At 55.2% G+C, this 22,110-nt stretch overlaps 5 protein-coding genes across 5 annotated transcripts; 3 read left to right on the plus strand and 2 right to left on the minus strand.

Moving 5' to 3' along the window:
- Positions 1-613: 613 nt before the first annotated feature.
- VOLCADRAFT_83422 (uncharacterized protein) lies at positions 614-3,602 on the plus strand (the record flags this gene model as incomplete). The annotated part of the gene is made up of 7 exons (XM_002955897.1): positions 614-739; positions 844-893; positions 969-1,038; positions 1,597-1,693; positions 2,163-2,368; positions 2,909-3,128; positions 3,484-3,602. Exons 1-7 carry the CDS (start codon positions 737-739, stop codon positions 3,600-3,602), a joined length of 765 nt encoding a protein of 254 aa, XP_002955943.1. The 5' UTR covers positions 614-736.
- Positions 3,603-9,032: 5,430 nt separating this feature from the next.
- VOLCADRAFT_119225 (uncharacterized protein) lies at positions 9,033-9,606 on the plus strand (the record flags this gene model as incomplete). Its single annotated transcript, XM_002955898.1, has 2 exons — positions 9,033-9,188; positions 9,569-9,606. Coding segments are annotated over 2 exons (192 nt in total), but the record flags the coding sequence as incomplete, so codon positions are not given.
- Positions 9,607-10,364: 758 nt separating this feature from the next.
- On the minus strand, positions 10,365-11,778 carry VOLCADRAFT_119226 (uncharacterized protein; the record flags this gene model as incomplete). The annotated part of the gene is made up of 2 exons (XM_002955952.1): positions 10,365-11,174; positions 11,626-11,778. The coding sequence occupies 2 exons, from the start codon at positions 11,776-11,778 to the stop codon at positions 10,365-10,367; spliced, it is 963 nt and encodes a 320-aa protein (XP_002955998.1).
- A 563-nt stretch (positions 11,779-12,341) lies between these two features.
- Positions 12,342-16,166, plus strand: VOLCADRAFT_119228 (uncharacterized protein; the record flags this gene model as incomplete). The annotated part of the gene is made up of 9 exons (XM_002955899.1): positions 12,342-12,482; positions 12,546-12,707; positions 12,785-12,841; positions 13,067-13,231; positions 13,628-13,798; positions 14,047-14,145; positions 14,731-15,133; positions 15,200-15,541; positions 16,000-16,166. Coding segments are annotated over 9 exons (1,707 nt in total), but the record flags the coding sequence as incomplete, so codon positions are not given.
- A 903-nt stretch (positions 16,167-17,069) lies between these two features.
- Positions 17,070-19,035, minus strand: VOLCADRAFT_107004 (uncharacterized protein; the record flags this gene model as incomplete). The annotated part of the gene is made up of 4 exons (XM_002955953.1): positions 17,070-17,346; positions 17,436-17,513; positions 18,760-18,898; positions 18,992-19,035. 4 exons carry the CDS (start codon positions 19,033-19,035, stop codon positions 17,143-17,145), a joined length of 465 nt encoding a protein of 154 aa, XP_002955999.1. The 3' UTR covers positions 17,070-17,142.
- Positions 19,036-22,110: the final 3,075 nt, after the last annotated feature.

Here is a 22,110-nt window from a genome sequence, read left to right on the forward strand (position 1 = left end):
GCAGGCTGATTGGGTGGCGCAGTTGTACGGAATGTGGCCGGTACGGGGAGTATGTATGCATGGGCTTCTTAAGTTCCGTCGGAATTTGTGGCAGCAGGCGATATGACGCTTGTACTTCATTGGATTAAGAAGCACAAGTGAGGTGAGACGTCCAGCTGGGCGGGATGGTGGGTACAAAAGCCGACAGGCTAAATGCTATTGTTTCTAGACCATGGGCCCATGGGTCGATGGGTGCTAGGGACAGGAATCCAATCTCACCGGTCGCTGCCTTATTCGGCATGTTTCTTGATAAGGGCACAAGGTTTTTCTTTGGTTGTCATTCCATGCTCTGCCTGAATGGGTCGTTAGCAGCAGGTCGGAAAGCTCGCCCGGGAAAGCGGCCGGAATAGGCACCTCAGTACGGTAACTTTCGCCAACAGCAAGGAAACACCATTTGCAATGTGCTGCGCCTGCTGTTTGACAGCGAGTAAAGTGTCTTGCATGTAAAAAGAGATACCTTGGAACTGCGGCTTTCGTTCCAACGTCGTACGCGCCCGAGCTATTCGCTTCGGCCGTTACCAAGGACACGAAAACCTACACGTCCTAGATTATCTTGAATATACTAATGTGAAGACCGGGATCGCTGTGGATTCGTCCCGTATTGGCGTTGCTTTGGTAGTGCACGTAGCTTTTCTATCATAAAAGAACAGTTCTCCGCGATCCATACGCTAGCTGCAAGCGATTCGGATATCCAAACATGGTACGTGCCCAATATTGCTCTGAAGACAGGCAATTTTGCTTGATGTCTTGGCGCGAACAATTTGCCATTTCACGGCGTTCTTGACTTGAGCCTTCGTTGTGCAGGCCTTCAATCCCTACTTATTCCTTTACAATACAGCACTGGTTTTGGGATGGTAAGCTTTGTCATATCCTTGCGTGGACCATCGATGACCGTTACGACGGTCGACTTTTCCAGCTTGACGCTGCAGGGGATATTGCCTGTACCTGACTGTGGAAACCATCTTTATAAAGCATGGATCCACGGCTGACCTCTGGAAGGTGCGCCTGCGCTTCGGGTCCCGGGGTTGCATCTCGCGCGACCATCGCAGAACACGTGTCCTGTGTAGCACAGTCAGCGCTAGGCAGCCAGCCTGCAAGCCTTGTCCTCATCTGGGTTATGGCTTCATCCCAAGCGACTAAGTAGATCGCGGTCAACAAATTTGGTGTGTTGGCGGTACGATTGCGCTGGACAGCTTCGCGACCGGCTACCCGTTGGAAAAGAAAACCTGCTACTAGAATCATTTTGTACCACCTGCGTGAATCCTCTTTCTTTTAACCTGCGTCTACTCTACATTGCGTCTCTATTCGTCCCTTCTCGACGCGTGCATCCCTTCTGATCCCACGTGAGCACGTCGGCTTCGGCTACTTCACATCGGGCCTGGGGTTTCGCGATCGTGTTCTTTGTTCGTTGCTTGTGCGCATCTACGCCTACCGAGATAACCCTTTCCCCTCAGCGCCCTTGCCAGCCCTTGGTGGTCATCTCCATCATTATCATCGTCATCATCGCGAGGGAAAGTTCCCGCCTTCCCTCCCTCGTCCCCCTCGCGCTCTCCGCAGGTGGTGGAGACACCTCTAAAAGTCTCTCAAACAGCGGCCGTCATGGAGGTGGTGCACAGCGCCGTGGGGCTAGTCAGGTCGCCAGTAGCCATCACAGGTATGCGCATAAGTGTTGATCTGGGACGGGAGGACAGACGAACAACAAAACCCTGGAGGAGAACCCCCTAAGGAAGCATGCAGCTCTACGCGTTTTTGTTTTTTATTTTTTTTCCGGAGGTAGGAGCTCTAGCTGCTGCCATTGGCCGATGGCGACGAAGTAATGTATACTAGGGATTGTGCTTGCTATAATTTATCTACGTAATGTATACTAGGGATTGTGCTTGCTATAATTTATCTACTTTTGTTCCCGAAGGGAAAATTGCGGCGAATTCTTCCCAACCCAGGGCAGTCACAACAAACTTTTTAACCGAAAATTAAGCCTTTACCGAAAATTCTCCTTTCTCCCGTATTTCTACCGTACCCCGTACTGCCGCACACGGGATCTAATTTGGTTAAAAGTAAACCGCCGTGCTTTACTCTCGTGCGTCTTTTCCTCCTTCCTCTGTCCTGTGTGTATACGTATGTAGGTATGCAAGTGGCTTCCCGTCTGTGGATTGTGTGGGGCATCATTAATCTGGCACCGGGTGAAGCGACCCGCGGGTCGGTCATGGTGGGACCCAAGTTGCCCCTTCCGGCTCCAGTGGGTGACTTCCAGCCTCAGCTGAGCCTGACGACCCTGCTTTTGGCCTGGTCGGTGACGGAGGTCATCCGGTACGGCTTCTTCGCTGTCAAGGTGGGGGGGAGGCTGAAAGAGTTGGTGTGTGCGCGCGCGTGTGTGTGTGTGTGAGAGATAGAGAGAGTGTGTGTGTGTGTGTGTGAACGGTGGGTGTTACGTTACATGGGTGTTATTGGTACGAAGTGTTGGTGCTGGTGTACGAAAACTAACCGTAAATACTACATGGCTAAACTGGCTAAACCGACTGTTTGACGAAAATTGACCAGGATGACGCTGCTGCTATTCGTTCCTCTTGTTTTTTCTTCTTCCTCTGTTTCTTCTTCCGTTTTGGCTATTTGCCGGTCTGTAGTACGGCCCCCTGTACGCAAGCAGTCAGTGTTGCAGGGCGGCCAGTCCCTTCACGCGCGCGTTGGCCGGAGCGAGGTTCCCTTTCGCATCCTTTCCCTCCCTCTCTCTCTCCCCCTCGTGCACGCACCTGCACATGTGAATACTTCCCTGCTTAAGTTTTCATCGGTCCTGGACGCGGTTCGGCCGTAGTGTTCCATTCACGACCACTTTAATGGGTTGCTCCGTGGTGTGTGTTTTCCCGGCCTTCAGGAAGTTCTCGGGTCGGTGCCGTACCCTGTGCTGTGGCTCCGTTACACGACCTTCATTCCTCTGTACCCGCTTGGTGTCGCAAGCGAGCTGACTATGGTCCGGCTGGCCTTGCCGGCCATTCGGTCCTCGCGCGTGGGGTGTATCGACATGCCCAACAGCTTCAACTTCGGATTCGATTACTGGTTGTTCTGCTTGCTGGTGGTGGCGGGGTATATTCCAGGTATACAGTGGGCTTCAAATTGATGGGGAAATGGTCGGGGTTTAGGGTTTTGAATATAGGCAATTTTTTGTATTATTTATTGTAGGGGATTTTTTATGGGAGATGTTTTTTAATAAAAAGGGTTTAAAATGCAAGTATGGCTTTTATTTGTGTACCTGCGACCAGGCAGGCTCCCTGAAGTGCGATTTGTGGATAGCTCTTGATAGAGCATCAAATGCGAGTCTGTACGAACGTTTCTTTTCGTCACGTTTTATATGCGTTCTAACACGTCTAAAGCGTAGCATATATTCGCATATATCGTGTTCTTTTTATGATGTTGTCGTCATCTGCATAATACCGTTCTCTGCTATCGCAGGTCTTCCCCAGCTGTATCTGTACATGTTGGCACAGCGGAAAAAGGTGCTGAGTGGCGGTGCCGGCAGCAACGGCTCTGCGGCGGCGACGGCAGACAGAAAGAAAACGAAGCGCAGCTAAGATACGGAGATACTACATAATAAAACTGCTATGTGTGTCGGTTGGGGCAGCGGCGGCCGCATAGGGTAGTATCGGTTCGCAACAGCGAAAGGTAATTTGGAAAAGAGTAAAAAGAACATGAAGAGGAGGAATCGGAGCTGGGATAATGAACAAGGACGGTAGACGGGTGGACTCGGAGGGATGTGTATAAAATGGGGGACCTCAACATTTTTGAATTTCGGGGGACCACACAAACATCCCCCTCTCCAGGAGGGAGAGGGGCGTATATGACGGTACGGAAAACAGATCTCTAACCACCGGACACCGGACAGATATAATACGGACGGCACGTGGAGTGTTGCGTAGTAGGTCGGCCTGTCGGGAGTGCCTGACGGCGGGGGGAACTGCCAGAGTTGTCTGTATGTCTGTCTGTCTGTGCCTGCTGCCGGGAATGGGTTCTTTGGTGGCTTGAAAAGGAGAAGAAGAGTTCTATGGCTGTCGCTGGCGGTGGTGATTTTAATACTACATTCAACAATACTATAGGAGCAAGCAGGAAGGTCGGTTGGTGGTTAGTTGGTGGTTGGTTTCGCGGGCAAGCGGAATAAAATTGAAAGCAATTTTGTTCGTATGGCCACATTGAATGAAGAATTCGATGCTAGAGCGGTTGCTTGTTGGGTGTGGTAAGCTGCTAAGGACTGTCGTTCTAGGCAGGTTATGATTTACCTTCCTCTGTATGTCTTAGTTGTTGTTGTCAAACGACTGCAGCCGTACTGGGTGTTGCTCGTCATCGAGACAGTACCACCAGCCTCCACGTGCACCCTCGAGGGGCAACCGAAGACAGAGTTTTCTTCACAAACGGTTAAAGAAGAGTAAAGAAAAGAAGACAGCAACTGCACATATAGAATGTGCCTGAAAAAGGCGAAGGTTCTATTAAAACTGTGAAAAGGTCGCCTGCGCATGGATGACTGAATATACGAAAAGGGAAATCATGTTTGTTGTATTCAACGGGCTCATCAGGAACTCTTTCAGGTGAATTCATCCCAAAACGGCGAAGCGCATCTTCGGTGTACTCTCAGAATGGTCTCTAAATCTGTACATGACAGTATTTTTATATTTACTAATGGTAAGAAAGGCAGAAGGTGGGGTCTAGATAAAGAAAGGAGGACGTGGACCGGGGAGGCAAGAGGTGGAATGTATAGATCACCTCTGAATGTACAGTACAGGTGGATACAGAACACCCGCAAAACGGTGTATCTCCGGTGCTCCCAAGCAATGCGACCACTGATACACGTTCAGAGGGAACAGGGAATATGTTGCCGTACACATATCTCCATAGGCCATCTCACATACATACTCCAAGCGTACACATTTCCATCGTAACAGCCTTTCGTGAACACAAAAATGCGCCGTATTTACACAGCCGTACAATGTCCCACAGCCCACGTTCCAATAGACGTACATGCATACATACATAGGCAGGCGGCTGGCAGAGGTTAAGGCCTGACTTCTGCTCCCGGCCGATCCGGGTTCAAATCCGCCTGCCGGGTCCTCGGGAGTTGAAGTGGGAGGTGGTCATCCATCATACGGACGATGTAGGACGTGATAAAACCAACTAGCAAGCTGACCAGGAACTAAGTTGATGCGCCGTTGATCCGCTAGATTTGGTTGGATGCTGGTGGTGAGTTGCCGAACCCAACGAATACATTCTAAAGTTGGATGGGGTGACGGATTAGGGTGTCCCCCTAGCAGGGGAGAGCAGGGACTGCCCGGGAAAGGGGCCGCTGGCGAAGTTAACCACCCTGTAACAACATTCATACATCCAATATCGTCCAATGGTCATTCAGTGACGTATACGCCGTACAGACGCACCCGTGAAGCCATTGTCAGCTGCTTAAAATTAGCTTTAACATACATCCACAATCACCGAACACTGTCGAAGATCGCACACACCTTCTGTTGGTCGATTTTTCGCAAAACCCGTGCCTCTTCCCCCCACCCACCCACATCCCCTCATGGAAAGCAGAGTCAATGGCCTGATGTCACCTCGGTGATCAAAACGTTCCAGTTTCAAATCCAAATTTGGACTCGCCCCAGCAAAATATTAAGCAATGCTTTGCTTTCCAGTTACTTTCCGAAGCTCAACACGGATACCCTCAACCTGACGTATCAAAATGATTATCCCGCTTATTACCGTAAACGCCAAACAAATAAATCACCCGACAGCGTCGGCAATGAAGTAGAAGAACGTTTTGGCGTTTCAGGCCACACAACCGCACATTGCCACATACACCCCCCGCCATGCCGCATGCTGGATGAACGAAGTGTCCATCGCCGCTGCATGCCGAATATATAGGCATCATCACCCACATAACATGGCCTTCCTGCCCTTGCCTTCCTGCCCTTGCCTTCCTGCCCTTGCCTTCCTGCCCTTGCCTTCCTGCCCTTGCCTTCCTGCCCTTGCCCTCCTGCCCTTGCCTTCCTGCCCTTGCCTTCCTGCCCTTGCCCTCCTGCCCTTGCCTTCCTGCATGTGTAGTCAATTCACATGTGACATGCCACGGTATCACGCATGTATATACCACACACCAACACACGCTGCGAGATCCTCCGAACACGCCGAACCGCAATCCCCCTTCTCAATCCGCGCGACAAACCCAGTCGCCGATTTGAGTTCTTTTCGTTTTCTATGGGTTGGTGACAGTGGTGAGTGGTCGTGGTAGGGGTAGTGGTGAGTGGTAGGGGTAGGGGTAAGTGGTAGGGGTATTGGTAGTGACCCGCTCCGCTCCCGTGTGCGCAACTTGTAAATTGTAGGGGGGCGACATGCGACACACACACACATCCACCCTGTGTATCTCAGAGTGCGTCTCCCACTCCCACTCCCACCCGCCTCGCGCCTGTCTGTCTGTCTGTCTGTCTGTCTGTCTGTCATGGTCTCCACCCCCTCTCTTTATAGCGCCGGTTCTTGCCAGCGGCGGTCTTGCCTGAAGATCAGTAGAGCACATCAACACCCCTGTGCCCTGTGTACGTGTGACTCCTATGAACGACCATCCGTATATATACATATATACGTAGATATACATATATACATACACGTATACATACGTTCGGTCCGAGTGCCGCACACTCAGCCTGCAAAGAGGAAGGAGCCGTTGCGCAGCAGCCGCCAAACCCCCCTGTACCCACAACGAGGGCACGAGGGTATGTTAGACAACGTCAACAGGTTATTTGTAGGATTGTCCTGTAGATTATTTCCACCAACCTGCAATCCTTTTTTTTAAACCGCAACATAGGCAACATATGACAACACGACGAACCAGATAGGGCATTGGATGTGTGCCATCTCTGCAGCAATAATCAGCACATGCAGTACAATGCGCTGCTGCGGGCATGTTGGGGGGGGCCCAAGACGGTTCCCCGCAACACCGCGTGTGCACACGTCAATGTACTTGCGTGCGCACACATACATACATACATACATACATACATACACACGCACGGAAACACATCCATACGGGTAGCAATCGCTGTATTGTCGTGACGGACCAGCTGGTCAAAGCTGCACGCCTGCCAGCACCAGCCAGCCAGCCAGCCAGGCAGCCAGGCGCGGAAAGAAAAATCCAGCGCAACAGACGGAGTTCATTCTCTCCCGCCTGCTCTCGCGCTGCTAATCTAAGCCTTCCAATTGATTGATACGCAAGTCTACGGGTGAAGGTTGAAGCTCGGGGTCATACACGATGCCCGTCGTGGAGTGCTGTAGCAGTATGGACGTCCGTGCCGTTATCGTATCCGGGTCGGGGCGCCCTGCCCAGTGGCCCGGAGAGGGCGGCCGCAGGCGCCTGTTCGGCGCGGAATGCGGTCGCGGCGTGCGCTGCGGTTGTGACGACGACGGCGGCGCCGGCGCCGGCGGCTGGTACGGCTGCCGTTGCTGCTGATCGCCGTTGACCGAGCCCCAATGACCCAACATTGCACTCCGCTGCGCTGCGAGCATGCCGCCGCCGCCGCCGCCGCCACCGCTGAAACTGAAACCGCTGGACGCAGCATCTATTGTAGCTCGCTTCTGCCGTACTAACGGCCGCCGCTGCCCAGCAGCGGTTGTGTCCGCCACGTCAGCGGCGGCATTCGCCGCCGCCGCTGCTGCCGATGGACCGACGTCCCCATCGTCGCCGTCATCATCCGGGCCAAGGGTGTACTGTCGTACGAGCCCGTCCAGGATGCGCTCCTGCAGCTGTGTACGATCACACGGCGGCGGGGCAGTGGCGGAGGAGCTGCTCCAAACGGGCTGCGCCGCCGAGCTGGCGTCCACGCTTACAGTACCGCGCACGCGGTTCGTCTTCGCCGTACTAATCGCTGAGCCGGGCCTGCCCTGTCGCTGCCGCCGCGTCTCCGGGCTCAAAGGCTGCATACCCTCGCGCGTCGCAACTCCCGCCGCTGCGCTGCCGCCGCCGCCGATGCCGCCGCCGCTGACGCCAAAGCCTCCGCCAGTCTCTGTGAGCGGTACGGCGATTCGCCGCTGAGAAGGCGGTCTTGACGACACGGGGGTTCTCGCAGCGGCGGTCACCCGGCTATTCGTCCTGCTGGGCGGCGACCTGGGGGGGGACCGCGGGCGAGGGCCTTCCCAAGGCCATGCGGCGCCTCGGTTCGCCGACCAGGGCAGCCCAGCCGCCGCCGCCGCCATCGCCGCCGCCTCTACCGCATTCGCTGGCGCAACGGGCCGCTGCTTGGACGCCGCCGCCGGCGCCGCCGCCGCCACCGGTTTGCCCCGCGTGTGTGATGGACTGTCGCCCGCCGCCCAGGCCGTTTTTACAGCGGCGGTCGCGGATGCCGCCGCCGTACGGGGCGCCGTACGTATTCCTCCCCCGACGGCAGATGCGGTGATGCTGACGGCCTTACGGTCTGCCGGTACGGCACCTCGCGCGCTCGCGAACTGCGGCTGCGTTGCCGCCGCTACCGCAGGGGGGATGCTCCGCACGCTGGCGCCTCGCAGCTTTGCGGAAGCGCTACGGGACAATCCGCCGGGTCCTTGTTGCCCTTCTTGTTGTTGTCGCTCCTGCTGCTGTTGTTGTTGCTGTTGGGATTGTTGTCGGTACATCGCCAGAAGGTCAGTCTCCTACAGTGGTGCGGTGCGGTGTGGTGTGGTGTGGTGCGAAAAAGAGGCAAAATTTTACAAAGCGGAACAGAAAGCAAAGCAAAAAAGTTTGCGAGCGCGCGAAAAGGACATCAAAAGCCCCAGAGGATGGAGGCTGTAGCCATGGTTGGGTTTTCCTTCGCAAGGGATTTCTATTTATTATATAGATAGAATGCGTGATAGCTACGACATGGGGGCTGTAGCAGGTAATCATTTATAATCAAAAATACCAACTCAGGAACAGGGGCTTTGCTCCCCCCCAGGTCAAGGAATACCTACCTCCGCATATGCCACGGAGACGCCCAGCCACTTCCGATCTCGGGCCGCAGAGCTGCCGCCCCAAGTACCGCCCCCAGGCCCGCCGCCGCTGCCGCCGCCGCCGCTGCTGGCGCCAGCATTGACATCGCCTGCCTCGTTAGATTTCTGGGCGGCGGAGGCGGAGGCGGCTGCGCCGCCGCCGCTGCGGCGCAGCGGTGCAGAGGCAGGTCGACGCCGCTTCACAGATTCGTACTTGTGTCGGGCCTCTTCAATAGCCTGAATCATACATACATACATATATACATATATACATATATACATATATACATACATACACGGCAGAAACGAACGTCGTCATCAAACTACATCACAACTATCTTACCCTGGATTAGGACGTCATGCCGGGGACCAGGGATGGATCGTTGCCATGCGGCCACCCAGAGAGCAACAAACAACAAACACAGGAGCCGCCCCCTGCCCGCATAACGGCACAAGCAGGTGGAGTGGCGGGCGACCACCACGAACCACTGTCAGCCACCTGCCTTAGGCCCCCCCCCCAGACTCTCCATCTCCCTCTCCCCCTCAAAACCCTCGCCCTCACCCTCAGGGCCTATCCGCACTTCCTCATCCCCCATTCCCGGATAAGAGTAGATCAAACCACCTCTCGCCTCCAAAAGCCAAAGGGCGGTGTGCGCTCAGCCAACCAGCCGCCAGGGCTACATACCTGCCTACCCGCCTAGGACCCCTAGCTCCCGGGCTATCGAAATGACACTGCACCCCCTGGGCACTGCGGGTGATGGGCCCCCGTACGCTGATCAGTCTGTGCTTCGTCTTTCCCCCCGTCTCCCCCCACTCGTCTGTGCTTCGTCTTTCCCCCCGTCTCCCCCCACTCGTCTGTGCTTCGTCTTTCCCCCCATCTCCCCCACTCGTCTGCGGCTCGTCTTTCCCCCCTATGCTGAGACTGAGACTGCGACCCCAGTGAGCTCCAGTGCAGCCCTCCGCAACGAAAGGCACCGAACTGCCCCGCGCCCCCGTCGAGAAGGGCTCTAAGAGTTTGGTTGTCCCCTATGTAGCATTTTGGTACATTCAGCACTTGTTGCGCCTGTACCATTCAGCAACCACATTATTTACTTATAGTAATCCCCTCCAACAGCTCCAGTTGCGCAATCGCAACGGGACAGCCAGTGGGGCGCTTCAGGCCGCCGCCCTGCAGCTGCTGACCAGCCTGTTGGCCTTCAACTTGGAAATACACTCCCAGGTAAAGTGAAGTGAAGTGAAGTTTTTTTTACTCGTGTGCCATCCTCGCCAGGTCCTTCTCTCGCCCCGCGGCTCCTTCTTAACCCCCGGTCACGAGGACCATGTCCCTCACGAACCCGACCCCGAAGCCGACCCCGCAACCCAAGCTAAGGACTGCGTACCTGTCCCTGCGGCACAAACGCCGTCCTCTCGACGTTTTTGGGCCGCTCAAACTTGGACGGCACGTACGCCAACATGCCGTCACTCAGCTGGACCTTGAGCTCCGACCGCAGCGAGTGTGCTCTGGCCTCGGCTCCGCCGACCCAGCCGCCGCTAACCCCTCCGCTGCCTCCTCCTCCTCCTGACGCTGACGCTGATGCGGCTGCTGGTCCTTGTCCCGCTAAGTGGGGCCCAGTGAGGGAGCTCCTACGCTGCCCGGCGGCAGCAGCAGCGGCTCCGCCGCCGGCGGCGGCGGCGGCGGCGGCGGCAGCTTTCCCCGTTGGTCTTGTCATTCCCGCGCTCTCCGTAGCAGCCGCAGCGGCCGCGCCTCTCCCTCCTAGGCTCTTCTGCTGCTGCTGCTGCTGCAATTGTTGTTGGGGCTGTTGTTTCTTCTTTTGGTTCCCCGACACGCTCGTCCGCTGTCCGGGCTCGTACATTCGGTACTGCGGCATTGGACGAGCGACCTGGGAGCCGCTTCGCGCGATGCGGGCTGGTCGTTGGTATTCGAGTCGCTCGCCATCGAGGATGAAGTGGCTGCTGCCGCGCACCTCCTCTCCGTGTTCTGTGAGCTCTGGAGGAACCACAAGGGATTTGACCAGGCCCAGGGAGCCCACGCCGTTGGCTCGAGCGCTGACTCGGACAGCTGTTGAGGGCATATCCGCTGCGGTGAAGTCGCTGAGCGCGTGGGTATCGCGCACGGATGCCTTCTGCTCTTGCATCTTCCGACGGACCTTCATCTCCAGGGCCTCCAATTTAGCCTTGGCAATATGGTGGAAAGCATGAGATAATTGAATATTTGAATTTGAATTTCAGCTGCCCATATATTATGAATTTAGCTGCCCATGAGCAAGCAGCAGTGGGAAGGAGGAGAGGGTAACCATGGCAAGGGTGTTGCCGGGCTGGAGTTAAAGGTTGACTTTAGAGTAGGGGCAGGAAGAGGGAAGAAAGGGCAGTTTGGAATGGCAGTGGAGGCGAATGGAGGGGGAGAAGGTCGGGAGGGGGGGAGAATGGGGTTTGTGGAAGCGGGCGGGATTAGGGAGGGGTTGTTAGGTCCCGAAGGGAAAGAACGATCGAGGGAGAATTCGATCCGCCGTGGTCCCGTCCACGCAGATTTGCGTAAATGCCCAGGTTAAGAGCTTCCCCATACAGAATTTCCTTGCAAGAGGTGGCATACCACGGGCCATGAGGGTTGCGCAGGAGCATGCCTACCTGACGAACCATATCGGGAGGGCCATAGGAGAAGATAATTGTGTGGCTGGGCAGACCCGACAATTCTGATGAGGCTCGCTCTCTATAAGGTTCATCGAACACAGCAAAGCCGTTGGCAGCGTCGTCTAGCCCGAGGGTGGAAATGTTGTCCATGGTGCTGTTGTGCTGTTGGAACTCGGAGGCGGCTACTTCAGCACAGCATGTAATTTATAAGTGCACTTTCGTGCAGCCAAAAACAGTGGCTCGCTCCCTTCGGGAGTAACGGTTAGAGCAGCCGCGGCCCAGTCCACCCTAAGGTGCAAGGAGCAATTTAGCAATGAACTAGCTTCAAACTTGACAGGCATTAGTCCCTCTTTTGGTGGACAGACATGCGGAGCTCCAACGACAATAGAATGAGGCTGTCAAAGAAGTCTGAAAAGCTTTGAAACCCTGACTACGGGTATTGCAAGGGAATAAATTAGGCAGAAGCTCCAATAACATCCCTGAACCCGCCGCTTCCATGCCATGCTGACAGTGTACGCGCTAGGAGGCGAGGATGATTGTATGCGCCTACCATCTACGCGCTTCACGTATTATGCCACGCTTCGCATGGTAGATGCTAATAATACTTTTCTTAAACATAACGCTTACATTCTCGCTTCGTAAAGGATTTCCGGAAACTGCTTAGGACCTAAGGATCCAAAAATGCTTCTTGACTGATTCTGTTCATTGCGACTATGACGTCCTCTGAGAAAACAACAGAGCCAGGGGATGTTGACAAGCTGGCTCGGCAGCAACGTGTAGGGCGGTACAAAGCCTGGCTTCTTCAAAAGCGGCTGGCGGAGCTGAGTGCGCAAGTAGAGGCCGCAGTCCTAGAGGTGTGTTCCTCTGCAAAGTGAAGGGCATGGGGTCAGCACTTCATACCTGGAACCGGTCTGCAGGCGCGACAGCTAATCTCATGGAAGCAGAGTTACCAGCCTCTTAACGTGGCGGACCTCACAGACGACGACAAGCGAATTTTGGAACACAACCACAGAATCAGGCTTGCAGAGGTCGTGCAGAAGCATTGCTCTACGGCGCTTAAAAGCATAACCCAGCACAAGGTATGCTCTTCTGACCTTGGCCCATGCCGCGACAGTTCCAACTGCACAGCGCCACAAAGCCCTCCCTTCCGCCGCAGTGGGCCTTCCCGTTCAACAATCCTGTGGACACGGCGCGCTTCCCCGACTATCCCAAGGTACGTCAGGGAAGCTTACAGTTCGTAGGAGCCCCTAGCGCCCCAGGAATCGCCCTGATCGGCACCGTCCTCATGGTGCCGATCAGGGGCATTGAAGCGCAATTCCCAACACACAAAGGATTTAAAGCGAGAGGTGATGAGATGGAACCGCTGCCACTGCGCCACTCGCTGGTATATGCTGGTACCTAGCGTGCGATGTCCCTCCCTCCCTGTGCACATCATCAGATCATTTCTTCGCCCATGGACTTCTCAACCATTAAGGCGCGCCAGGACGGCGGCTACTACCGTGACCCTAAAGACTGGTGGAGTGACGTCATGCTGGTGTTCTCAAATGCCAAGCGGTACAACGCGCCCGGCAGCGACTGCTACCTCATGGCGCAGACGCTGCAGGTGGGCGGACCTGGCACAGGAAGACCTGTCTGTCTTGCGCTGTCGGCATATGGACCGATAACCGAGCCCATAGAACCGGGCGGGGTATTTGTTTACTAGGTGTCCAGGTCAATATGATGCAATATGATGTTTTTTAACATCCCCATGGTACATGGCGGCGAAACAACGGCAGTTGCGGCACAGCTTCCCCCCAAGCTTGGGGCCCAAAGGATGCGGCCCAAAGGACCCATATGGCCAATCTCTGGGTTGTAGTGCTGTGCTGTGCTCTGCTATGCCGGGGCGCAGCGCCCCAGGCATTGCCGATCGATGGCACAGAAAAACTCAACGTCAAATAAGAGCGGCAAATCAGCACAACATCCCAGCAGCGATTGATCCGTGTCTTTTCGGTGCGTGCAGGAGGTGAGCGAGGAGAAGTACGACAAGGTGATTGCACCTCGGCTCGCGGAGGCGGAGGCGGTTACACTGCGGGAGGAGGTCCACTTGAAGAAGAAGCGCGCTGAGCTGGTCAACCAGCAGATCAGCGAGGCGATGGACGCGCAGTGCGCTGTGCTGTTCAACCTCATGGCGGTGAGCTGAAGGCGCCTTCACTAGGGTCGTGTGTGTGTCGCCGACAGACAACTGCTGACGTTTGCGCTATAGCCGGGTTATTAATTGCCGCCAGGCCTCTACTGTTTGGTAACATCTATCACCCCAGGTTGCTCCGTTTGGCTTGGGGGCCTGTTTGTGTGTGGTCTTCAGTTCCATGGGGCCCACACCGCCGTCACCGCCGCCCTCTTTGTGTTCTTGGTGTGCTCTGTATGTATGTATGTGTGTAGGAGCTGCATGCGGCCATTCGGGAGGCCAAGTCGTTGGCTTCGTCGCTGTGTGAGCCGCTGACGCTGGAGGAGAAGCAGGCGCTGGCTGCCACAATACAGGTGGTAAAAAGGGCAAAAAGGGAGGTTGCAGGTGCAGGGGAAGAGGGTGCAGGTGACGACACCCGACTCCAAAAAAACCCACATGGGAATAGGAGAGCAGGATGGGGCTGCGTCGGTGCGGACGCCATCCGCTTCCTAGGCATTTGCGGCAGGTGGTGTTTGAAATGCATGGTCCCCCTACCTACCGGCGGACGCCATCTGCTTCCGCAATGCATTGTCCCCCATTTGGTATCTGCTGCTTCACTCTTCATCTGATGGTTCATCTTACCGTAACGTCCAGTTGGGTCCTCCTCTACTATGTCACCCATCATCATCATCTTCGTCCTCGTCATCGCCATCCACGATTGCATTTGGGTCCTTCTCTTCTGCCATCATTATCATATCTTCATCATCGTCGTTTTCGCCGCCGTTGTCGTCGCTGTCCACGGTTACATACAATTACATACGATGCAACTGATCCGTGATGTGTTTCGCTCTCCGTTTTGCCTCCCCATGTAACACAGCAAAGGCCTAACCGGGGATGCTCAAATGGGCCTTGCGTCGTTACACCCCAACCCCCTTCCCCCTTCGGGATGGATGCTGCAGGGCCTCCCCACAGCCCAGCTGGAAGCCATCGTTGCCTTCGTAGCCAGCCGCCATCCGCCCAGTGTCAGCACCTGCGAGGTGCAGCCAGGCGCCGCAGGTGGCGTCCCCAGCCGCAAGGTCCAATTGAACTTGGGACGATATGATCCATTGCTACTGCGGCAGCTACAGCACTTGGTTAGTACCTGCACAGCGGCGAGGCAGCAGAACCAGAACCAGCATCAGCTGCCGGGACAGCTACAGCCGCCGCAGCGGCCGCAGCAGCAGCAGCAGCAGAAAAAGGTGGCGAGTCCGCCGGTGATGGCGGCAACCGGGCCTCGTGTAGGGTCAGCAGTAGCAGCAGCGAGCGCTGCGTCGAATGCGGGCTCGGGGGCGGCCGCGGCGGCGGGGGTTGCTGCTGCAGCAGGTCAGCCGACGACGGGCGCACAAATGTCTCCACAGCAGCCCGCTCTGCCCACTGCTGCTACTGCAGGAACGACGGCAGCCAGTCCGCCGGCCTCTGTCGTGCAGTCTCACGGTGTTGGCGCCGGGGGCACGGACGCGACCGCAGGGCAACAACAACAACAACAACAAGAACAACAGTTAGGAAAACCGTTGCCGCCGACAACGGCAGCAGCAGGCGCACCAGCACCAGCCGGGGCGACTGGGACTCAGCTGCCGGCTGAGCCGCAGGCCGCTGCGCCGGCGGCGGCACCAACCGCAACCCCCGTCAGCAGCACCCAACGCAATATCGCGGACGTGGTGACGAACGCCACCGCCAGCGGCATCTCCGTGCGGGCGGGCATTAAGTGGCCCGGCCTTGCTGTGGGAGCAGGTACATGAGGGGGGTGAGGGGTGTGGGCAAGCTCGGCAGGGGCCCCGAGGCTATAGAGGTATGCATAGGCTAGGGCTATACTGGCTCGGGGGATCGGTCTGTCGGTCGAGTGGTATGCCAATGCGGACTGGGCACAAAAGGCTTCCCTGTTCGGCCTGTTGTAAGTGGTGCCTCTCACGGACCATGGGGGATATAGCGGGGATGAGCTCCCGGTCGGGAAGCCCCGTAGTCATAGTCGGAGTGCCTTAGCAGGAATAAAGGGACATCATTGCGACATCATTGCGACATGTTGTCCCTTAGGGTTTTAGGGTTTATGATATGGTATGACCCTTTAATATATATTATATATAGACCTGAGTGCTGTAAAGTGGGTTAGTTCTGGTGCATACAGCCGTCCAGCATGGGGTAGCCTTGCCTCCCGTAACTCTGTTTGATGTTCTCCTTTGATGAATGCGCAGGTGTCCGGCCTCGTGCCCGTGCTCTGCTGTCCCTTCACCTGGACGGACCCTCGTCGGCCGGGGAGATGCTGGCGGCCTGCCCTCTGCCTCGGCCCGTACTGCCGTTGCCATCCCAGCGGGGACCAGGTCGCCTGGCTGGAGTCAAGCGACGAGCCGCCCAGGTGCTGGTGAGTGGTCATTGTTGACTTAATTGAGGAGGAAATTGCCGCTCGGCAGTGTGCGTTACGTATGGCCTTTGAGTTCTGCCGCTTTGGCGGTACATCCATTTTTTTATGGTGGAGGTCAAGAATTTAGGGTTCCTTCCGTGTGGTGGTCATGCAGGGGCCTGAATCCGACGGATGAAATGGAGGAGTTCCCAGTGGCATTGGCGCTGTGGGTCACCACGTCGTTGCTTACGGGCTGCATATCTTTATGGGCTGCGCATGGAATGTCACCCGGTTACATGGCGTATTGAGCTGTAGGTGATATCTAGTCGGTGGGGAGTACCGACTGAGGTGTCATGGCCACATATGGTCAAACAACTACTGGGGGGTTCTTCTTCTTCCTGCTAGAGAGAGGAGCTTTACTTCGCAAGGGCACAGAACATGTATGCTGCCAGTGTTGCTACCTTCTCTCGCCGCGTGGACGCCAGGCTGCTGGGGAGAATTGCCGAGGTGAAGACGGCGAAAATGAAGGGTTCTACAGGACGGTTTGACAGTTTGAATGCACTGCACTGCTCCCCACTGGGGGTGCGGCGTCAAGTGGAGGGTGCGGAGTGATGCGGGCAATGCATATGGTACACCAGTGTCGTTGAGTTTCATCCCGTGGCGCTGCGAGAGGCGGAGGTGGGGGCCCCCTGTTGTGTGTGTGTTTGTGTGTGTCATGGCCGAGTTTTGGATCGGGGGGCGCGGCGAGAGAGGACAGCGGCCGGGCGCTGTGGAAGCGTGCAGAAGGCAGATCGCGCTCGCACACGCATATAACGCACAGCCATGGCTGCCAGTGCGCGGCTTGCTTGTGGTCATTGCCACTGGCAGGATAGGTATGATTTGTTTTTTTAATGACGGCCCGCTTGAAGCTTAGTGGTCTTCTCTGCTTGTCCAGGCACTGGAAAGGACGATGAAAGACACGACGACGCGTTTTTAGCTACAGTCGTGGAAGTTGACCTTACGGTGGTTGTAGTTGGACTCCAGAGTAACTTCCATATCTATGAACACAATCATCTTTTTGCATTGGCAGTTTTAAGTGTTTTTCCACTGCGTTGGCGTGTTGCCCGCTGCGTTGGTGAGTCCGACAGCGCCCGCTGGTTTTCTCTTCACGCGCGCTGCGACTGGTGTCGTCGAGAATGGTGGTCGGAAGGTGTTGGGGCCTCTGGGTGTGTGGGTGCAGCGAAATATGGGGACGGAGTTTCTGTTTCCCAGTGCGATTATTCTTCCTGCGCCTGCCTCCCACACACCTACCGAGTCATCTGGCATGTACCAGGTCTGCTTGCCCGGTAGCTCTGCAGACCCGATCACCCACACGAGTCTGACACTGCACTGGGTAGTACGACGGTGAAATGGGTGAACGCTGTGTGTGAATAGCGCCAAGGTACTGACATGAACAGCCTGGCATATAAGACGTTCTGTAAGATCGTTTCTTAAAAACAGGGCGTGTCTTGCTATGCTGCCTTCATGACAAGCAACGACATTGCCCAACTAAACGCCATGGACGCCACCTCGGCGGCCCCGTCCGACCCTACCCTGGTGTCGCCAGCAAAACTGGAGGCCTTGCTGGATGAATATAAGGAGGAATTTGAGCCCTTAACGGGCCTGGGCCCTAATCTTGGCACTGGCCACACCATCGAGCTGGAACCTGGCAAAAAGCCGCCCCCCGTCTTTCTGGCAACACCAATGCGTAGAAGATGCAGAAAAACGTACGCGGGATGTGGAGAATAGCATTAGGTATGGACGATATGCAATCCAACACCCTTATATTTTCCCTGCAAAAAACAACGAGCTTTCCTCATGAAATGACACAAACCTGCGGCACAAAGTAGCCTGAAACCTATTTAGCCCGCACATCGCAACGATGGCAGTTCTATTTGCAGACGCCATTTGGATCGCTATCTGCCTATTAATGCCTGCCTACCTACCTGCCTGCCTTGTACGCTTGATACTTATTTCCCCAGTAGCGGGATGAAATCTACCCAGAGTCACACAGCTCGCCGGCAAAATCGCCGACGACCCCGTTGGAGCCCTGCGGCATCCACAAAGGCACGGATGCCAACCAATGCGATATCGTCACGGGCCACACGGGTGGTACGCACCCCTGCAAAGAAATGGGAACGGGCGGCGTTTCACATGCCACGGGTCGCGCACCACAGTTCTCACCCTCAAACCTCAGCTAGCACAATTCACGCCCTCAGAAATCAAACAACATTAAAAGCTCCAGCGCCAGCCGAAACGTCCATTCTAACTCATCGATTAAGTCACTATGCTTGCGTACAGACTTTTGACAGACGTACAAGGAGGATTATGAATTTCTCCCCTTCCCACGCCTCGAGCAACTACTGTGCCTCCGAGCCACTTGCCACCCGCCAACCAACACACCGCGTTGACCGAGGGCCTGGAGCACGCCTTTTCACCCCTTTCTCTTTTTGCGATTTCGACGCCCATTTGCAGCTCAGTATCATATGTCACGCAACTTAAACAGAACCAAGAACACGCATTCATGAATAAAATGATCGTATCATATCAAAAGCCAGCGTCAAACCCGGAACCACATGTATATATCTCACCTCACCTTCCCTTCCCCCTTCTCCATGATCACGTGCACCACGGGCCCACCACTCATCCGCCCCATCTGTGCTGCATCTGCCCTAAACCACTCATGACTCATGAGCCATTTCTTGGAAAAAAACTCCGCGTTAACCATAAGGCCCCTGGCCCCGCCGCCCAGGTGCATACGCAGGTGTGCGCAGAGCCCCCTCCTCTCTCACGCTCTCTAGTCCGTAGGTTCCCTTCCTGCGGCTCACCGGGCTTTGCGGATTCGGCAGTTTCCCGCCTGCCTAGAGGCCATAGAACACACATTCGACGACGCTACTACTTCTACTCTTCTTACATCTTAATCTACACCATCAGACTTGAAACATGGCTGACAAGAATCTCTACTAAGTAGCTCTGCCACTGCCACGTATACACTAATAACGACAGGCAGCTCTTTCCGCAGTGCATCCGAGCCGCGAAAGCGGTCACACCCCGCTGCTAGAAAGTCTCTCAAGGTTGGATATATGTATCCATACTCTAGCTGTTGTGAATTGCCGTGCAATATCCCTCACCTCACAAAACACAATTTCCGTGTGAACCGTCAATGTCGACCAACGCCGCAGTTGTGTGTAGTACTGGGGGCTTTCATTGACTGACACGATAAGTCGTCAGTCCTCCTCCGCCTCCTCTTCTCCTCCTCTTCCTCCTCCTCCTCTTCCTCCTCCTCCGCATTTCTCTCCCCTCTCTTGCCTAACCCTAAATGCACTCTCTTCTTTCTCTCTTCATTCTCTCTTCAACTCTTTCTATCTCCCTCTCTTTTTCACACTTACATTTTTACCCTCTTTTTCTACACACCGCTCATGCTCAACAAGCGCACCCACGATCCCCTACGCGCAAAAAAAAACTATGCGGTGCACACAACAAAGTGCACAAGACGCACAAGGCATGTAAGACATACAGGCAATACAAGTACATGTTCCCTACAGCCACCCCCGGAGAGGGGGGCTATAAGCCACCACCGCGGTCACCACCACAGCGCAGCAGCCTCGTCAGATAACAAACCACCGCCCCGTGATGACGAGGTCACCGCCGCCATCGCCGCCATCGCTACTGAAGCTGTGCTGCCACATAGCGGCCACATAGCTACAACAGCTGCTGCTGGTTCTCAACTCCGGTGCAGTTCAATCCCGTATAAAACCGCTTCCTAATTGGTAGTTTTTCATTAGTCGAATAGTCTGTGCAACTCCTCCAGTAGTTCCAGTTGGACCGCAAGGCCGGTGACCCCCAATTCATGTCGCAAGATGTCGCGGACCACGGCGGCGCCGCCGCCCCCTCGCATCACCCTCATCAGCCCGCACAGCGCGCGACCTGCGAGAGGGCAAAGGAGAACGGCAACGGTTTCCGACGTCCGTTGACATGACGGACATCAACAACGCCGTGGATGGCACCAGTGGTGACACCGGTGCGGCGGATTGTGCGGCGGTTGCAAACAACGTGAAAAGATGACGAACATGGTACCCTTCGTCGATGAACATGGTATCAGTACCCTTCGTCGAACATGACGAGATGACCGATGCGCATGGACACATGGACACATGGACACATCAGCATCTCGCGCCTCTCCCCGCCACCGCACAGCAACAGCAGGAAGCGAGTCGTTGTTAACGGCAGCGATGGCACAAAGCACAAAGGAGGACCGATTTTTGGTCATTAAACCATCTGGAAAACAAAGAAACATCCCGGGAAGGTTTTGCGCAGCAGTAGCACAGCAGAACCACAGGGTTGGCCAGTACAGACCGGACCGTAAGTACACGCAGCTGAGTCAGCCATGCCGTACGACTGAACCGTACGTACGACAGGAAGCTCACGAAAGAAGCGACAGTGTAAAGAGAAAAGCCCCTGTCGCACGGACACATCCCCACATCTCCACGACGACGATGACAAGCTAAAGCAACTCCTTGTTGTTTAACACGCCGCCCTGCGTTCCCCCCCCCGCACCCCCCCGCCCAGCAAAGGTGTTGCTGCGCCGCAAAGCAGTCACCCTCCGCGAATGTGTTCAGACCCACTCAACCAACTGACTCAACGGACCCAACCAACTGGCTCAACCGACTCAACCAACTGACTCAACTAACTCACCAGTGATGCCCATTTCCTCGAAACGGTCCGCCAGGGCACCGTGGCCGATGCGCACCAACCAGTCGCGCACCTGCGAGCAGAGCGACATGCAGGGAAGGGGAACGAGATGAAAAACATATTTTTTTACTACCGTACTGCTATTGTACATTCCTGATATTCATTTCGGATGATGTCACGAAAGGCGTGTCAGTGGAAATTATCCCTATCAAAAAATAGGGGCTGTCCCGAATTGTCGTACTATTATGTACAAATGGCGCCTAAGTACTTAAAGCGCTTTCCATCCTTTTCCGGTTGATTTTCACGCGTCATACTTCTTATTTCTTGCAAGGGATGACACACTGTTGGTAGTCGCCATGAAAAGACTACACCCTACTTCTAGGCCGCTCAAGCAGACCAAGTTCGTCTATTTTTGGACTACCTACTTTCGATAGCGTCCCGAATTGTGATAACACAACTGCAAAATCTGCTCATGGCTGTCCCGAAATGGCAATGTCACGTAAAACCTCCAGCCCCATTTTCACGGCCACCCTGAATCGTAATATCAGGAATGTACAATAGCAGTACGGTAGTCGGAAAAAAAAGAAAAAAGAAAAAAGAAAAGAAGCGATTAGGAAAAGTAAAAAGAGTTAAGGAAAGGAATATTACTTTTAATAAGAACAAGATAACGATAGTAATAATAAAAATAATAAGAATAATAAGGAATCGCTTGCCTTCCAAAAGCAAACGGGGTGCCTGCCAGGGTGGTACAGGACCTTCCTGAAATGGTCGGGTTGCCGGTTTTCCCCTTCCCATGCCCGTCGGGCCCACCCGATAGCGTTTTTGCGTGTCTTTCAATTTCTGTCGGGTGCCCCGATAGCCCATCCCAAAACCTGTCGGGTGACGCAAGAACGAAATTTCGCTGTGTGCCGCTTGAAATTACATTTATTCGTATTTTATATGCGCAGTTTCCAGTTCTCAGTTTGCAGTTCACAGTTCTGATATGCACGAACAAACACACACACACACACACACGACCCACGGCACCCGATCGGGCGGTCCTATTGCCCCTAACCCTGTCGGGTCCCCCGACGGGAGCCCTCCGGGCCCCGTCGGGGGCTCCCGATGGCCGTTTGGCGTTTTCCCCCTTTTTCGTCGGGTCCGCCCGACAGCATTTTTCAAAGCCTGTCGGGATTTTCAGCACAAGTGCCATTCCTGTCGGGACCCGATCGGACTGTCGCACCCTGGTGCCTGCGCATGTCTTTGTCGCACAGCA

The sequence above is a fragment of the Volvox carteri genome (genome assembly GCF_000143455.1).
Source record: "Volvox carteri f. nagariensis unplaced genomic scaffold VOLCAscaffold_56, whole genome shotgun sequence".
Taxonomy (NCBI): domain Eukaryota; kingdom Viridiplantae; phylum Chlorophyta; class Chlorophyceae; order Chlamydomonadales; family Volvocaceae; genus Volvox; species Volvox carteri.